Source organism: Xyrauchen texanus, chromosome 2, assembly GCF_025860055.1.
Source record: "Xyrauchen texanus isolate HMW12.3.18 chromosome 2, RBS_HiC_50CHRs, whole genome shotgun sequence".
Lineage (NCBI taxonomy): Eukaryota > Metazoa > Chordata > Actinopteri > Cypriniformes > Catostomidae > Xyrauchen > Xyrauchen texanus.
This window is the reverse complement of record NC_068277.1, coordinates 28607974-28627390: the sequence shown is the minus strand read 5'-3', so window position 1 is coordinate 28627390 and position 19417 is coordinate 28607974. Positions and strand designations below refer to the sequence as shown.

Genomic DNA, 19417 nt, shown 5'->3' with positions numbered 1-19417 from the left:
TCATTGAACAAGCATGGAAAACATTGTTTAAACACATTACAATAATGATCTGTAAAGTCATTTGGATTTTTTACAAAATGATATTTAAAACACAGTGTCTTGAAAAGGGGAGTATCTTTTAGTTGTTGTATCTAAGAGTTTATATACTAGTATCAATGTAGAAACTGCAGTTAACCATGTTTTTTTAACAGTTATTTTCTCTAAGGGATATTTTGCAATTGTTCTTTTTCCAATGTTGCAATGATAAAAAAAAAAGTGCAATCCTCATACAACCTATTCAAAATGAATTTTTCATATTTAACCTCAATTAAAAAAGAAGAAATAAATAAATTATATTTTGCATAAAGAAAATTGAGCCCAAAATTAGGACCACTACGATTTTCTAATTGTAACATTATTTTCAGGACACTACTCCATAATTCTCATTACTGTAATGCATTTTACGTTTACTATCATTGTTTCGAATAGTAATGATTAAAATCACGAAAATTTAAAGGATACCTTTTTTCTTCTTTTTTTGCATCGCGGTAATGAAAATATCACAGTGGCCATCTTTTTGGCAGTTCGGTTATGAGATTTGGCGGGTAACTTGTACGAAACTAAAACAACTGCATAATATTAAAAACATATATGGACACTAATTTCTTTGTTTGTTTTGATTGTGTAGTAAAATTGTGCCAGGACAAGTTTTCTTGACAAGTTTCATGAGAATCGTCCAGCTAAAATCTTGATGCCATCGTGAATACGTCCGTTTGCTTTGTCCTCGATAGTGGTCAGTGGTCGCAACGTAAATATACGTGACGTGTCCTGCTGAGGGATGAGCGACACCTCTTATTTTCTTTTAGAACTTTTAGGCCAATATCGCCGACATCGATACAAATACCGAGACCTCTATTAAATGTTATTTTTACGAATTATTTGGATAAAATGAGTAACTTTATTATTACTTAAATTATTTGTATATTTATAAATATTTTATTTCTAAACAGAAAATTATTAGGCTGCTTTGTTTACCCTTTAAAAATAAGTTTAAGCCACATATGAAACCTCAAAATTAACCATATATACCAAGATATTATATGGTTACAAATCCAAGTAATACAGTAATGCGGTAGAAGCCTAAAACCATGGTTAATTGTATCAAAACCTTGGTTACTACAGTCATTGTTAATACAATATTTCTACAGTAAATCCATGGGTAGTTTTCATAAGGGTATCATTTATTAACGAGGACTACAGATCATTATCAATGTTTTAACAACTCAGAATTTAAATAAGCTTGTACAAATGGTCAAACACGCCTATTATAATACATATCATGTCTATGTTTGTCATTACTTGCTCTTTTTCTGTCATTTCACACTTTTTCTGAACGCCCTGCGCCATCTTTGAACGAGCGCTGGGACTGAAAGGATGAGCGCTGTCTGCTGGTGTATTTGAGCATTTTTAGATGAGCGGGAGAAAAATAGTTCCGTTGCCATGCAACATTTCGCTCATATAATATTTTTTCCACTTCGAAGTTTATTAGATGCATTAATATTCATGTGATCTAAATAATAAAGATCACTAGTTAAAAAAAAAAAACCTTCCGAATCGTTATTTGTATGTGAGGGTCGACAGTTTTCACCCCCCATCAGTTTCTGCAGTATCGATCCGCCCAGCCCAAATCCTGATCCGCTTTTATTTGTGTCGCTGTCGAGCTCGCGCGCACTGTTAAAATGGCGTCGGGTGCCATTTCAGTGGAGACGAAGAAGATTACAGATTTACGCGTTGTAGATCTCAAATCAGAACTCAAACGAAGAAATTTGGACATCACTGGTGTGAAAAATAACCTCGTTGCAAGACTGAAGCAGGTACATTTTATTTAAAAGATTTAATCACGCTGCTGTGTGTGGGGCAAATCTCGCGAGCTAGCTCGATGGCTAGTCAGTTAGCAAAGCCGTTAACACACTAATAATGTTTGTTAACTTAGTTCTTTACTACGTTAAATAAAACCGCTGCTGTAATGCACGCATTTAAACACTAAGTACAAAATATTGTGAAATATACTGTAGTGAGTTCAGAAACGAATCTATGGTGATGTTGTTAAACAGGCTTATTTCCACTTGCGAACTGCAAGCCTATAGGGGGTCGCGCGCTCATCAGATGCTGCAACTTTAAACCAATTTACCATTTGTTTTACCATCCTAATGTGCAGGCATTTGATAGTTTAAAAAGAGAACGAGTGCGTTATATAATTTTGCATTTCACGGTAATGCATGCGTTTAGATCGCAAACTATAAGTCGCGAGCTCTTGTGTTTGTTAGCTTGCAATATGCATAACACGATAGCACTGGCCTGCCAGTTTTATTCTAGTTTGTGCAAAACGTTTAGTTCAGTGCCTGGTAATCACACTGTATTTTATTAGAAGGCTGGGTGATAACAGAATTATATACATTCTACACATTAATGCATATACAATCTGACCTACATTATATTTCGCATTGAACTAAAACTCCCACAATATGTTAATTATTGTTTCCCCCCTTGTGTACAGGCTATAGAAGATGAAGGTGGCGATCCAGACAACATAGAGATCATTGTCTCAGCTGACACACCCACGAGAAAACAAGCCAAATCCAAAGGTAAACCCCAGACTGATCATTTTCCTCTCAGAACACAACTTGTGTATTGACACCGTATCTCTGTTTTCATAATTTTGACCAAATTATTGCACACATTCAGGAAAGAAGACAAACATGGACACAGACACCACAATGGAAGATGAATCCTTCTCAAAGGTATGGCAAACATGGTGTTGCTTATAGTATAGTGTTTGAGTTTTGGGGACAACTTTTTAATAGCAATGATAATTTTAACTAAATTAATGTAATTTCATTATCTAATGCATAGTTGGGTGTAATAAAACTTGTATCAATTTTCATATCTTCATATTTGAATATTTATGGACTATTGATCTGTTAAACATCATATCATGTTTTTAAGTTATAAAAGGTTTAATTTATAAAACTATTAATCTTCACCTAGCTTTCTTTCAAAGCTTACATTTCAATTCACTTGCATTGAATTATAATTCTCACATTACATGTTAAAATTTGCTTTTTTTGTTTGGTTTTTGAAAGGGAATGATTGTAAACTGTCATATAATCAAAAAGTAGTAATGTACAGGATAATGTTCAATTATGTTTTTTTTATTAGCTTATGATTCGGGCAAAAGAGCAATTCTCTGTAAATGGGCATTTAAACGATGTAGTGCTCAAGGCTCTGGCGCAATAACTCATTTTAAATGTTATTTGAAGAATGTCAAGCAAAACCATAAAGTGCATGCACACCCAAAAATGGGGAAAAAAAAAGAGAGAACCTTGGCTGGCATTACAATAATAATGACAGGCATTTTAAATATATTCGTTTTTGTGTTTATTGATTACTATGAAGGGAAGTATTGATGTTGCTTCTGTGTATATTCTAAAATTCCTATATAATTTCTGCTTTTAATTTTCAGGATACTGAGGAGGAGGAATCTGAAAAAGGTATGTCTGGTCACTTTTTCAGATGGAGGTGTAACAATTGTTTTTCAGGTTTTGCAGGTTCTTTGATCAGAAGGTTGGACTTCTTGTCCTTTTAGATGTTTTTCAATCTCAACGTGTTCTGGTCACAAACATTAAAACAGGTCTTGCAACAAATCACGGACACTTAAACGTTACATCCAGCACATGTGCTGCATCTGCAAGGACAGATAGCTCTCCACCTTTTGTCTTAACATCAGTGATGCACCTAATCTCTTCATCTGGTTGTTGAAGAACACATATCCCAGTCATCAAATTTGATCTGCATAGGATTCCTTTCATCAACACAGTCTCCTAGTTTGCTGCGTTCAGAACTCTCATCAGGAGCCAAAGCTTCAGCAGGTCTCTTCATTCTTCTGTTGCAAATGGACTTGCTCTGAATGGAGAAGGCAACATACAGCATGTATTTGACTGGTCAGAACACGACATGTGTGTACCTCATTCGCCATATTCTTGAAAGAACTTGTTGCCTGCAATATAGCCTACATGGCTTACTTGGGTGTCAAAAATTCAGTGGTTCAGCACTGCTTGTATCTTGAAGTGAAGACTGGACAGCTCATTGGACATCCATTTTTAGCAGGGTTACATGACAGGGTGCTATGAACAGGATTGGATATCTCCTATGGTTCAAGGAAGATTTGGCATCCTGTGTTTGATTCTCCTCCATCAGCTGTAATATGAGATGGCCAGTCAAAGGGAATATTTGAAAGAAGACCCTGGGTGTGATGCCTCATGGTCTAAGAGTGATATCTGGTTGGAGAACTTCTTTTATGGGATAGAAATTAAGTGTCACTCAGATGGAATAAATCTCCCTGAAGCGGTCAAGTGTATGTCAATCTCACCTAAATATGTTGGAACCCAAAGTTTGGACCAAGATAGAGTGCAATTGGAGCTGGTGTTCATCAAAGTGAGAAGTGAATATGGCTATGACCACACAGAAGATTGTTCCTCTTCATTTTTCTCTAAGGAATATGTTTTTTATGTATACCTGTGGTTTCCTCACCCACGATGACCACTAACTCTAAACTTGCTCTCTATTCTACTTTCTAGGTCTCGTAGCACAGAGATGTGAATGTTAAACTATGTGTTTTTGCCATGTTTTATGCTTATTGAATCCCTCAGATGTAACTGATACTGATGATGCTACTCGTGAAAATTCTAAAACCTCCTGTGAAGACGGCCTTGCAGAGCCCGAGGCAGGGGCAGAGCCTGATCTTAAGGCTGAGATGGAGCCTGACCCTGATGCAGAGATTGAGGCAGAGAGAGAAGGTGAGCTTGAAGTTCCAGTGATGGAAGCCTTGGAGAGTGAACCTGGTCCTGAACCCGTAAAAGAAGTTGAGGAAGACAATATATCTGTCACCATCCAGGCCGAAGATGCCATCACACTGGATGTGGATGGCGACGACCTCCTGGAAACAGGTAAACATGTGAAACTTCCAGATTCTGAGACAGACAAGGGCTGTGAAGAATCTGAGGCCTCTGCTGAGATGGGGCAGGACACAGACTCGCTGACTGGAGCTATAGATGTCAACAAAGATGGCAAGAGGGATGACATCCTGTCTGACACTGCCAAGAAGGACAGCAGAGAGGCCTCGAAGAAAGGAGAAATGGGAGACAAAGAAAAGGATTCTGGGAAGAAAGGCCCCTCTTCAACTGGGGCAACAGGTCAAGCAAAGAGGTTTGTCTTTCTATGTCAGTTCTTTAAGATACTACTACTACCAAGTTCCAGCTCACTAAGAACTCAGCATTGTGGGTAGCAGCAAGAAATTTTTTCATAAGTTGTTCATTGTACCTAATCCCTGCATTTGGTTGTCTTTTGGTTTGCCCTTTTTTGAAGTTTGGTAATTTGTGTCATTAAACGAGGAGCTGAAAACACGTCTGTTACGCACCCATTTCCAGCACTTGCTTTTCCAGTCCCTACTGGTGGGTTAAAAAAAAGCAATAGTACCAGTGATGTCAGAGGGGTTTGACAGTCCAGTGAAGTGATTCTCTCTCTCTCTCTCAAGTTGAACACCCTCCCGAGGATTTCATTGGTCAAGGGAATAATTTGGCAGAAAACCTGACCCACCTTGCTCCTGTGGAAAAGCAAGAGAAAGAAGCCATATTGGAGTTTTGTCCAAGTCCAAGCGATGGGCCCCCCACCCCCCCCCATTTTTTTTTTGTCTGTAATGCACCAAAAATGTGTAACGTTTTGTTGTTTGTTTGGAGATGTACCTCGGTGCCACAGTCTTCTCATTTTCTGTACTCATTCAATTATTTTTCTTGTTGCTCTCATAATGTTTACATTTTAGCTCTTCAAAAGACCGAGATGGAAAGACTACAAAAGATGAGAAAGGTAAGAGTTGAGATTTTGTCTGCTTTTTTTTTTTTTATTGGATCTAAATCCAAAAATCTCTTTATTTATACACTCACCTAAAGGATTATTAGGAACACCATACTAATACTGTGTTTGACCCCCTTTTGCCTTTAGAACTGCCTTAATTCTACGTGGCATTGATTCAACAAGGTGCTGAAAGCATTCTTTAGAAATGTTGGCCCATATTAATAGGATAGCATCTTGCAGTTGATGGAGATTTGTGGGATGCACATCCAGGGCATGAAGCTCCCGTTCCACCACATCCCAAAGATGCTCTATTGGGTTGAGATCTGGTGACTGTGGGGGCCGTTTTAGTACAGTGAACTCATTGTCATGTTCAAGAAACCAATTTGAAATGATTCAAGCTTTGTGACATGGTGCATTATCCTGCTGGAAGTAGCCATCAGAGGATGGGTACATGGTGGCCATAAAGGGATGGACATAGTCAGAAACAATGCTCGGGTAGGCCGTGGCATTTAAATGATGCCCAATTGGCACTAAGGGGCCTAAAGTGTGCCAAGAAAACATCCCCCACACCATTACACCACCACCACCAGCCTGAACAGTGGTAACAAGGCATGATGGATCCATGTTCTCATTCTGTTTACGCCAAATTCTGACTACCATCTGAATGTCTCAACAGAATTCGAGACTCATCAGACCAGGCAACATTTTTCCAGTCTTCAACTGTCCAATTTTGGTGAGCTCTTGCAAATTGTAACCTCTTTTTCCTATTTGTAGTGGAGATGAGTGGTACCCGGTGGGGCTTCTGCTGTTGTAGCCCATCCGCCTCAAGGTTGTGCGTGTTGTGGCTTCACAAATGCTTTGCTGCATACCTCGGTTGTAACGAGTGGTTATTTCAGGCAAAGTTGCTCTTCTATCAGCTTGAATCAGTCGGCCCATTCTCCTCTGACCTCTAGCATCAACAAGGCATTTTCACCCACAGGACTGCCGCATACTGGATGTTTTTCCCTTTTCACACCATTCTTTGTAAACCCTAGAAATGGTTGTGTGTGAAAATCCCAGTAACTGAGCAGATTGTGAAATACTCAGACCGGCCCGTCTGGCACCAACCACCATGCCACGCTCAAAATAGCTTAAATCACCTTTCTTTCCCATTCTGACATTCAGTTTGGAGTTCAGGAGATTGTCTTGACCAGGACCACACCCCTAAATGCATTGAAGCAACTGCCATGTGATTGGTTGATTAGATAATTGCATTAATGAGACATTGAACAGGTGTTCATAATAATCCTTTAGGTGAGTGTATATTATATGGGTTTTGATTTCAGGCTCAAAGACATAAACAATTATGGCAGTTATTCCAAAGGGGTATGATGATTTTCTGCAGCCTCAGGACCAAAACCCTGCATTACATAATGAGATTAATAATTGGAAAGATATTCTACCTGGATACTTCAGTTGTCATTAAGTGCTGTAGACAACTTAAAGTGTCTGAGTGTGGAGTGTCTTCTAAACTCCAACTTGTGATTTTAGGAGGCAGCAACATCTCTACTCGAAATCTGTGGGTGAGTGGCCTGTCCTCCAACACCAAAGCAGCTGATCTTAAAAACTTATTTGGCAAATATGGCAAGGTAAGACTTGTTATGGCTCATCGTTTCTGCATTTGAGAATATATTGGCAATGGCTTGTCTTTGAACTTGGCCTTATGATATGGATTTTTCTTCATTGTTGTGATTGCATGTCCCAGTTTCTGAAGTAATTATCTGCTTTTTTTGTTAACTGTAACATAGGTTTTTAGTGCTAAAGTGGTCACCAACGCTCGCAGCCCAGGAGCTAAATGTTATGGGTTAGTCACCATGTCGTCCAGTGCAGAAGTATCCAGGTGCATCTCCCACCTGGATCGCACAGAGCTCCATGGACAGCAGATATCTGTGGACAGGGTAGGAGCTTCACCCCTATGCTTTCTGAATAGGATACTGAATTAATTTGTGTCTGGATTTTAATTTTGTTATGAAGGATTTTTGAACAAGAAAGGGGGAGATTCTGTTAATTTTGAAGTTATACTGCAGCCAAAGAGTATTTTGTGAAAACAAGTGGTTCTCTCATACTTGATCTCTGATCTCATGGTGTCATACTTGTTAGGTGAGAACCGACCCTTTCAAAAAGGACTTCTCAAAGAAAGAAGGTGAGGAGAAGGCAAGTTCCACTAAAACATCTGGAGAAAAGCGCACTCCAACTGGAACAAAAACCTCCAAGTAAGTGTTCAAGAGTTCATGAATCCAGGCATCACTTTCCATGCTTTTGAGGGGACAAGTGATTTGTACATAATTTTACTTGTATACGTTTTTGTTTTTTGTTTTAAATAGGTCTCCGGCTTCTAAGAAGGAAGAGAAAAAATCTGAGAAACCCCCTGAGAAAGACCCCAAAAAGCAAGACTCAAAAAGCAACAGATCTGATGCACCATCTTCCGCCAATGCGGCCAAAAAAGACGAAAAGAAATATGGACGTATGTTACGGTTTGATTAGTGTTCTTGTGCAGAGAAACTGGGACAACTTCATAGTAACATGTTGTGTGATGTCTGTATCCCTCCTTTCGCATCAACAGGAAAGAGTCCGGGCAAGATGATGCCGACCGACTATGGTAAAAGAGAGCAAAACTTCAATAAATCTCGTCCTCCTTTCAGAAGGGGTGGGAGATTTGAGAAGGTAACAAGGACAACCTCAGTCTGTACTGTATTACTATGCTGTATAACCGGGTTTATAAAGACTAAGTTATTTAATTATCTATTTCTTTGCAGCCTGGTGCACCCAATACAATGGGCAGAAGGCCCAGATGGTTTATACCACCTAATGAGGTTGGTAAAAAAAATGTATTCTTTGAAAACACAGACAGTGAACATTTTACATAAATTATCTCAAGATGGCACATATACTCACTAATACTTTGTTTGACCTATTTTTTATATTTACAGATGGAGATGATGAAGAAAGGGAGACCCCTGCCTAACAAAGGTGGCAACAAGGACATCCTGCCATTTGAAAAGATGAAGGAGCAGCGGATGCGTGAGCGCATGGTCAGGATGGAACGTGTTCGTAGGGCTATGGAACTACGCAGGTAATCATACACGCTTATTCGACTTTCTCTGTCCAGGGTTCCTGTGGGTCCTTCAATGTCTTGAAATTAGTCTTGAAAATCTCAAATGGTATAGGTCTTGACTATCATTTAAAGAGAGACCTCAAGCCCCTATTCAACCACTATATTTTAAATAAACTGAATGGGAAGGATGTCTTAAATTAGTTGAACTTAACCTTGTGGTTGAAATAAGATACATTTATCGCTTCAAGTCTAGACATGACCAAGTGGTGTACACAAGGTGTCATAGGCCACACTAGACTGACCCATGGGTATTTATTGAAAGGTGAAGAACCCCAAAATGACAACATTGTAACATCCCTTTGTCTGTGAAGCGCGTGCTCCTAATCTGCCCTATTTTTAACATCATGAGACAACGCTTTTTATCTGGAAAAACCTTGAAAGACTTGTTTTGTAAGATGTGCTCCGGAAAGCTCTTGGAATTATCAAAAGTGCAACTAAAGGATATTTTTATAGAATTTATTTCCTATACTGGATTGAATGATCTTCTTTTTATCTCTGCATTGTTTTTGCCAGGTGTTTTGCGTTTATGAATTGTTTGATTGCCACCTTTATTTGCCATAAAATGAACATTGTAGCTGATATGGCAAAAAACACCAAACAAACAAATCATTTTAAATATGTTTTACATTTGGGGATGTAAAGACCAGAATCGGCCCTAAAGTGATTTATACAATTTGAAAAGGCTATGATTTAATAATAAAAAAAATTAAAAAAAACGTATTGTTTTCAAAGTAAAAAGCACACAGGGAACTGGAGATTGTGTTTCCAGCGGCTTTGGATCGTTTTGCAATGAATGAATACTGGACATTTGTCAAGCAATTGCTGATGATCTACTGTTGATGAATTATGAAAATGTTTACTTTAAAGATTTTATAATGTTATACTTTGTAAAAGAACTTAAGAGTGCATATTTTATTTCTCTTATCTGATTGAATGAGCAGCTGAAAGCAGTGAAGCACAAACATTTCAAAATAAAGAGTCCCCGGTGTATTTCGTGGTTATTTATTGTTAAAAGTCATGCATTATGTACCTTTTTCTTTTCTGGTTATTATTGGTATTTTGGTTGCGCAATCTCTTAATTCAGTTTGGACTTCTGTAGCCTCTGTCACAGGAAGGAAAGACACATTCAATATATCGATTTTAAAAACTATTGTCTTAAGTCGTTTTATTTTCATTTGCACAATCACAAATGGTAGAAACTAAGCATTGGAATTCGTAGTAGACAGATTAATCTGTTATTGCTTTTTACATTTATTATTGTATCAATCAGCAAAATCCAATCGGTCAATCGCTTTCATTTGTTTTGATATTGGTACATAAGCCAATTTTATTATGATGTACTGTAAATACATGTGGAAAACATGTCTTGAGTATTCCAAAAATTCAGAGACCCTGATAAGCAGTGTATTAAGTGCCTTGTTAAATGTGTGCCCCAACCTATTTAGTAAAAGAGTCTGTAATGTATGTTCTAATGAACATAAGGTATTCATTTGTCTTAGTCTTTAATGAGATGTTAAAAACTGTACAGCAACTCTTTCACATTTTTCCATACACTTGTAAACACCAAACTTCAAAGTGCTGAAATGCAGTTTGTAATACTGTGATCTTTAGACGGCGTGAATTAGCGGAGCGGGAGCGGATCCGTCTTCTGCGTGAGCGGGAGGAAAGAGAGAACCTGATGAGAGAGCGGCAGAGGCTGGAGGTGGAAAGACAGAAACTTGAACGTGAGCGCATGGAGAGAGAGAGACTGGAGCGGGAGAGAATCCGCATTGAGCAGGTACAGCCACCATTTACCTGCCTGTGAATCTCAGCTGGAGTTTTGTTTCTCTAAATTGATGTGCTGAAAATGTGTGTCCATTCATGCAGGAGCGACGCAAGGAAGCGGAGCGTTTGGCTCGTGAACGTGAGGAGTTAAGACGGCAACAGGAGCAGCTGCGTTATGAGCAGGAGAAACGAAACAACTTAAAGAGGGGGCGTGATGTCGACCAAAGGTATGTTCACAATTCTTTTGATGTTTTAAATCTAATATTTAAATAATAGATATTTGTTCTCTGTGGCCTGTTTGCACAGGGTTTAAAAATCCTGAAAATATAGCTGTTTTCCAGACCTGGACAGCCATAAAATAATGGAGATTTGTGTAGTACAAATGCATAGTACAATTCTAGTTTTTCACTGCTCTAATATATTTCACAAGCTAGATTTCTATTTTGTACAGTAAAACTCGCTTGCAATCTATTGTGATGTCCAATTTTTGAGTGAGTGACTTCTTGAGTCTGTTCATTTCAGTGACCAAGTTGCAATGGTTCACAAATCTGTCTAAATGATTCATCACCAAATTGGTCTGAATCAAAATATTTAAAAACAAATAAGTATAAAATAGTCACAAATGCCTGGAAGGGTCATGGAAATGTGTAGGTCAAAATGGGTGAGAAAGAGGTTGACAATATTGGATTTAGCATAAACCAGTTATAAAGGTGGTGGAAAATGCTGATAACCAATTAGTTGGACATTAATTTTTTTAAATCGATTCATAGAATGTAAAAAAAATAATAATAATCTTATAGTGAGCACTGGCTACAAGGGTCCAGAATGAATAAAATCCCCACTAAATCTAAATCCCAATAAAAACCTGAAAACAATGAAGATTTTTAGTGTTTATTTATTTCACCAGATGAGGTTTAAAGAATAATGTTTATTAATATTATATAGTGAATAATAGTTGCTGATTGGATACGTTTTCATAGTCACACTTTTCTTTTGAACACTTGATTATATGATCAAAATATGCATACGTGTGGTAGTGCTGACCGATATGGCAAAAACAAGTCCTTTTTTTTTCTCCAAGGATGATAGATGATTCATGTTGACCGGGGGGGGGGGGTGAACATGACCCCCCCCCACACACACACCACTTTAAATCGACCAAACTGAAAAGTAACTCCTGTATGATTCAAATAACATGTTCTTTATAAAAATGCAAGGAAGCCTGGTTGGAGAAATTCTATTAATTGGAAAACATGGGTGTGTAAGGAAAATATACAGTGCAAAAAAAAAAAAAAAAAATGCATCACACAGGAAGTTGTCAACAGTGTAAATTTAAAATCAAATTTATAAAAAAAAAAAAACAGATGTTCAGAAATAGTAGTATAAAGAAATAAGAACTGCAAAATACTTAGCAAGTGTAGGTATTAATTTATTTAAAAGAAGTTTATACAGAAAATATGATATACTAGTATATCAAACAATTTGTATGTGTGAGACCAGACATAAAAATACATTTCAATCTAGACAAAAGTTGCTTTCCAGTTTAGATCGGGATGTGCATTACAGGACGTGGAGAAGAAAAAAAAAAATGCTGTGAAACATGCAGACTTCGACTTTTACATTGTGACTCATTCACACACATTCATACACCAATGGTGGCAGAGCTGCCATGCAAGGTGCTAGCCTGCCATTGGGAGCAACTTGGGGTTCAGTGTCTTGCCCAAGGACACTTCATCATAGCCTCTAGCGGCTATGTGTGGTACACGCTGAGCAACACAGCAATTTGAAATTAGATATTATTGTTCATACAATCATCATGAATGTCATACAATCGATGAATACATATTCAGTTTGTTAAAATGATTGCTTCCAAATGTTAGCTATAGATAAACGGAACACGTCGAGGATCAAATCTATTATTAGCTATCTACAGTATCTGAATCGTCATGGTAAAAGCAGCAGCGGTGTTTGATTCTCCCATGTATAGCCTATCCATGCGATTTGATATGTGTTTGTAACAGTCACGTAACTAACGCTTTGTGTATTAAAAAAAAAAAAAGTTGCCCATTTTGTTAATTAACATACACACAAGGTCGAGGCCAGTTATGGTCTGATTAAGCCGGTGTATAAATTCATGATATACAAAGTCGATCTGCTTTTACACTGCAATTTTTGTGGCAGTTCCTTCAGTGGATTGACAACTTGTCTAACTTAAGCATTTGCTAATATTTTGTGCAAAACTATTTTTTCTTGATATAACGGCATTAGTCAGTAAAACCGATATATCAGTCTACCTCTAGAACCTTGTATGTACAGTGTAGAAGGGCTCTGCTCATAGGTTTTTACCTTTTCTGTATGTGCAGGAGGGATGACCCTTACTGGAATAGCAGTAAAAAGATGCAGACTGGGCCAGAGGGGAGAATCAGTCAGGGCTCTGACTACAACAGCCGCCAACAGAATCGCTTCAACTTTAATCCCAGAGACCGCACCCGCTACCCTCAGACATCAGCAGTACAGTCCAACAATTTTGATAGGTAGGCATTCTTGTACATGGATGTATTTCCAAAACACAATAGGAGAGTAATGGTTGGAGACAAATTTTGCCCTGTATTGAGCATTTTTCCACAGCTGGAGTTAACAAATGCAAATGTGTGCAACAAAAGCAGTTGATGAATCTTTTCTCTACAGGCGGAACCGTTTTGAAAATGAAGCGGATTCAAAGAAGAATCGGCCTGCTCCACGTCGAGAAGGATCGGGATTTGACCGTTATCCTAAAGATTTTGAAACTGTGCGTAGAACGGAACCACAACCTCCTCCCCGCACTGAGCTGCGGGACAGCGACCGCCGAGACATCCGCGACCGTGACGAGCGTAGACCAGTGGCAATGCCTGAACGAGCAGCCGGAGGCAGAGCGCCTCCTGTCATTGCTCACTCCAGGACATCTAGAGATGCTAGCCACACTGGCTGGAAGACTGACGGGGGAATGAATGCTAAACAAGGAGATGTCGGGTAGGGATAAGCTCCTGTACATGGAATATCTCTCTTTAAATTGTGAACAAAGCAGCTTCATCAGTTGTTTTCAATATTATTGTTGAATGGATGTTCATTGTTAAAATGCTCACCTGAGAATGAATGGCTGTTACTTTACCTTTGAACATCTTTGTTTTCTATTGAATGCACAGTGGTGTTTTGTTGGTGGGTGCCATTCTTTAGAGAGCAACCAAATTGTGGCATTTATCTGCATGCACGATATATTAAATAACTAATAACTGGTTATGCAGAAGTGTGGGAATATTGGTGATGAAAAATTACTCATAGATCATAAACTCATGAGTTGTATTCAGTACATGCTTGACTTACTGAATGGCTATTTATTTATTTTTGTCACGTCTTATTCAAAATTAACCAAGAACTTGTGGTGTTTGCATTGTAGAGGAGCAGTGCGGATGCGACCAGAGCGGCCAGGCAGAGAGGGGCCCGGTCCTGCTATAAGAGGAGCATCCTCAGCCAGCCGCGGCAGGACCAGTTTCAACAGTCGAGATGGAGGCAGACCTGTGGTTATCGGAGAGCAGGTAAGACAATATACATCTGACTCTCTGTTGGCATTCTTATGTATATTCTTTTCAGCCTTGAGCATATGTGAAAAGCTAACATTAAATAACTACTCCCCCTTTTCTTACCACAGCAGCACTTTGGCAGTAGCAGGCAGGTGGTGGTGGAAAGGCATGGACGTGATCAGGGCCCCAGGAAAGACTGGCATGGGGCAGCGGGATCACAAAGTGGGGGATTTGCAGATAACCGTCGAATGGGAGAGAGTCGGCCTGGAATTATAGCATCGCACTCCAGGTTTGTTATAATCTAGAGTGCACATTTCAGTGGCTATGTTTGGAATCGATCACATTGACATAAGCATTCAGACCCTTTGCTGTGACACTTGATATTTGGCTTGGGTGCATACATACATACATTATACATTTATGCATTTGGCAGACGCTTTTATCCAAAGCGACTTACAGTGCACTTATTACAGAGACAATCCCCCCGGAGCAACCTGGAGTTAAGTGCCTTGCTCAAGGACACAATGGTGGTGGTCATGGGGTTTGAACCAGTGATCTTGCTGATTAACAGGCCTGTGCTTTAGCCACTACGCCACCACCACTCGATATATTACTCATAGATCATAATGGGTGCATCCCATTTCTCTGGATCATCTTTTGAAATGTCTACACTTTGATTGGAAAAGGCACACACATGTCTAAATAAGCTCATCACTTGCACAATATCATCCCAACAGTGAAGCATGGTGATTGTTGCATCATGCTGTGAAGGGTGTTTTTCAGTGGCAGAGACCGAGGTACTGGTCAGGGTTGAAGGAAAGCTGAATACAGCAAAATACAGAGATATCCATAATGAAAACCTCGTCCAGATCTCTCATGACGTCAGACTGTGCCAAAGGTTCACCTTTCAACAGAACAATTACCCTAAGCCCAAAGACAACACAAGTGTGGCATAGGGACAGCTAGAATGTCATTGAGTGGCACAGCCAGAGCCCGGACTTGAACCCAATTGAACATCTCTGGAGAGACCTGAAAATGGCTGTCCACCGATGGTCCCCATCCAACCTGACAGAACTTGAGAGGATCTGCAGAGAAGAATTGCAGAAAATCCCCAAATGCAGGTGTGCAAGCTTGTAGCATCATACACAAAGACTTGAGGCCGTAATCGCTGCCAAAGGTGCTTCAACGAAGTACTGAGTTAAGGGTCTGAATACTTATTTCAATGTGAAATTTCAGTTTTTTTTCTTTTCAATAAAGTTATCAAAAATCTTGTTTTTGCTTTGTAGTAATGGGGTATGAAGTGTAGATTGATTAAAAAAATTTTTTTTTTTTTTTACAAGCGTTTTAGCAGAAGGTTGAAGCAAAAAATTTGAAAAAAATGAAGGGGTCTTTTTGTTTATATATATATATATATATATATATATATATATATATATATATATATATAAATTACGCACGCACTGTACGCTTTTGGAAAATGGGTAATCTGGTTATTCAGAAAATGTGCATACATTACAGTATGTACTTTAGCAATATTAAGAGTAGTATGCTATTCGAAATCTAGCTAATGATTGCTCTCTCTGCCTGTCTCTTTGTTTGGCTTTAATTATATTAAGTTTCACATTTTAGACTTGAAAATCTTTGCGTCACATGTTGATTTTGTACAAGTGACATCATGAGTCATACTGATTGTCTGTCTTTCTGCAGCCATTCCTCCACTGGAATAAACAGAATTGTGCAGATCACTAATGTTCCCATTGCTGGCGCCACTGTAGGCTTCAAGCCTTTTAAAGGAAGGTTCTAGAATCCATTTTTTTTGTGTTTTTAACTGGCTAAACTATAGCCAAAAGATTGTTGTAAAGATGAAGTTTGTTTTCTTTGTAAAGAGCTTTGTTTGCATAAATGTAGGTTTTTGTGCCCTGAACTGTTTTTTTTTTTTTTTTTGTGACCTGTAAACAAACTTTGTGTACATACATGTTGTCTTGACATAGTGTAGGTGCAACCTGTACAGCTTATTTCTTAACTGATGGATATGTAATGTTAAGAATTCCTGTCCCAGGCACACTTTTCTGCTTTGGGCGGACTACTTTGGGGGGTACTGGACAAATCTCATTAACATTTAAATTTTACTTTCTTTTTTTAATGATGTTGATTCTACACGTTATTAAATTATGAGGACTATAACTGTTTCTGTATGCTATGGTATATTGACTGACACAAGTTTTGCAAGATGTTCATAAAGTTTTGAAGACTGTGAATGAATATGTGAATATTAAGAACAACACAAACCAATAGACTTTACTGACCAGATTTCCTTTAATCAGACATGTTGTCCCTCGTCTAAGGCATTTGTTACAGAAATATGTCCATGTACTCTTTGACACTGTTGGGCTACACAGTTTTGTCATTAATGAACGCATTCTAATATCCCATATTTTGTTTTGCTAAGTTAAAATGTTTTGTGTAAATATACGAGTATAAAGGATAAAAAATAGAAATCGCAAAGGGACTGCTCCATAAGATAACTATAACATTAAACGTGCATTACAACTGCATTTCCATTATGGACTAACCTGGTAAATTACAATTCCAAGACATTTTGTCAAGTGAAATCTTTCCAGTATCCTTTTTGTGGCAAAATATGTGTGTGCCAAAAGGCATTTTAATATCAAAGAACTAGGTGAAAATCAGACATATAATTACCCAACCAAGGTAATGCCTTGGATCTGAGTTCTGTCTAAATGTTTAAGCTCAGCCAAAATCCCCATCTTCCTCTGCTTTCATTACCATTTCCTCAATGGCACTAAGATTTGAAATTATGGGAATCGTAAAATTATATTCACGAGGAGTCTTGCAAGCATTTCCTATCTGAATGTAGAGCAAGAAAAAAAAAAAAAGGCAACATTTAGTGAAACCAAACCTTGTTCTCCTTCAGAAAGCTCCTTATTGGAGCCCCCATAAATATTAGCCTTATTGCAAAACAAGGGATGTTATGTGTGAAACAGGTTTTCAGACAAACTGGTGGTTTCTCATTTTGTATAAAAAGAGATATCCTTATCTAGTGCATAACAACGGACTAAAAGGGTCTAGGACACCTGTTTTCAACTACGAATTCAACATTTCAGTATTTACCCCACTAACAAATCATTTCAAACCCTATGCGTATATTCTCGTGACATTCGACACATCTGTCATGAACAAGATTATCTGAGAAACAAAGGTTTAAAATAGAGTACAATACAGTAGAATAAAGTTATAGGCAATCAATGCAAACAAAATGAACAAGCTAATGCACAGTGGATTACATATTTTGTGTGCTGGAGTCCTCTGTTATTCGATTGCAGTTGCAATGTCCTTAATCGCTCCTATTTCAGACATGCCACTGATCGTAAGCACCTTGGAATGTCCATATTAAATCTGACCTGCAAGTATAACAGTTAGCAAGCACTTTATGACAAAGTTTGACAGTCACTCCATATAGTCCCGCTTTCACAAATGCAGTGAATCATAATTTAATCAGAAGTGAATGTCAGCTTTTCAAAATTGCCATTGTTTATATTTGGAAAAACTTTCCATGTTTGGTTTTGACAGGTGATTTACCAGTTCGACACATTATCTATCATTTTAGCACACCACGCCCACTACAAAACCTGTAAGACATCTTTCTCCTAGCTTGTGCTTCCTAGTATGACACCAGTCAAAGGTGATGCAAGCTCGCTGATATTTATGAATCCATATCTATGGTACCTGTAGTGTGAAATGAAATGATAAAAATAAAAAATACACTGACTAACACGTGTTGTGCACCCTTAGTTTCTAAAACAATATGGCTATATACAATATAGCACACCGGCTAATTCACTTCACTTCAAATAGCAGCATTTCAGTGATTTAAAACCTACTTCTACAACTGCTGCAACCTGTGGGCCCTTCGTTGTACTGAAAAAAAAAAAAAGACTTCAATACAGCTAAGTTCTATTTTAAAAGCCTATTTCCTGGGGTTGAAATGGTGCTTTTACAGCAATATCGCACTAGAACACATGAGAAAAAGGACCTTTTCAAATTTAACCCTGTATTTTACATTGATTTTAATCTATATCCTATACCAAGGCAGCTAATACACATCACACTGTTTGCAAGACACTCATGGATATGTTCCTCCTGTGCGGTTTTCTGTCTACGGTAAGGTCTACAGATTGTCTCAGTCTTGTCTTGCACCCATTTTTTTGTCGGTATAAAAGATACTGTAAATATTGTAAGGCTTCTTATATACAGAAAGCATTGGCCACTGAGGGACCAAATGTTCCAGCTCTGTCCAACAACTGTCATTTCCATGAGCATCTCTGGATACAAACTTGTTAATTCTTGCATTGAGAGCAGATAAATGGTTTGCTCACAGAAAGGTTAATGTTTCTCTGAGTCCGAGACTCACACTGCTCAGTTCAAGGCATATAGCTGGAATGTTTTGTATAGAAAAAGACCATGTCTGTCAGGAGGCAGTACTATAAAAGGATGGGCTCGAGTTATCATTTCCTTGCTCTACCTTACATCCATGTGTATATATATATATGTATATGTACAATGTACATGAATTAGTGTGAAAATTAAATAGCTGGAGTTCAATGACAAACAATTAAGATACAAATGTAAATATCTTATGTTTTGGGTCCACAGCATTTGCCATGCCATGTTTCCAGTGAAGTTTTTTTTTATAGAATTCTACTCATGTATGTCTGTATGTATATATATATATATATATATATATATATATATATATATATATATACACATACACACACACACACATACACTCATCTCTATATATAGGGCAGTTTGACTAAATACCAAGACTACCAACATATTGGGAAAATGTATTATCTACTCTAGTACTGGATCAAGGTTTGAAATGGACAGACTTATAGCTGCTAATAAACTACCTAATGAATACATATTATGCAAAAATGGTACATGAAATAAGCACTCTGCATAATTGTGTGAGGCAAATATGAACTGGACATTTGGCTGGAAAGTTCAATTCTATGGGTGAGGAAAC

The 19417-nt window shown here is 38.0% G+C and overlaps 1 protein-coding gene across 1 annotated transcript; it reads left to right on the top strand.

Annotated features, from left to right (window-relative positions):
* Positions 1 to 1702: 1702 nt before the first annotated feature.
* Positions 1703 to 19296, top strand: sltm (SAFB-like, transcription modulator). The gene is made up of 20 exons (XM_052146215.1): positions 1703 to 1853; positions 2537 to 2624; positions 2725 to 2780; positions 3503 to 3530; positions 4689 to 5244; positions 5858 to 5901; positions 7420 to 7517; positions 7677 to 7826; positions 8029 to 8141; positions 8253 to 8392; positions 8492 to 8592; positions 8685 to 8741; positions 8859 to 9001; positions 10655 to 10820; positions 10910 to 11034; positions 13171 to 13341; positions 13496 to 13816; positions 14241 to 14379; positions 14493 to 14653; positions 16072 to 19296. The coding sequence occupies exons 1-20, from the start codon at positions 1719 to 1721 to the stop codon at positions 16166 to 16168; spliced, it is 2889 nt and encodes a 962-aa protein (XP_052002175.1). The 5' UTR covers positions 1703 to 1718; the 3' UTR covers positions 16169 to 19296.
* The last annotated feature ends 121 nt before the right edge of the window (positions 19297 to 19417 follow it).

What these genes read in the sequence shown, in the direction of transcription:
- sltm (XM_052146215.1), top strand. Translation starts at nt 1,719, where the DNA reads ATGGCGTCGGGTGCCATTTCAGTGGAGACGAAGAAGATTACAGATTTA. An exon ending in AGCAGATATCTGTGGACAGG is followed by an intron (nt 7,827 to 8,028) that starts GTAGGAGCTTCA and finishes CATACTTGTTAG; the next exon opens with GTGAGAACCGACCCTTTCAA. An exon ending in AGACGAAAAGAAATATGGAC is followed by an intron (nt 8,393 to 8,491) that starts GTATGTTACGGT and finishes TCGCATCAACAG; the next exon opens with GAAAGAGTCCGGGCAAGATG.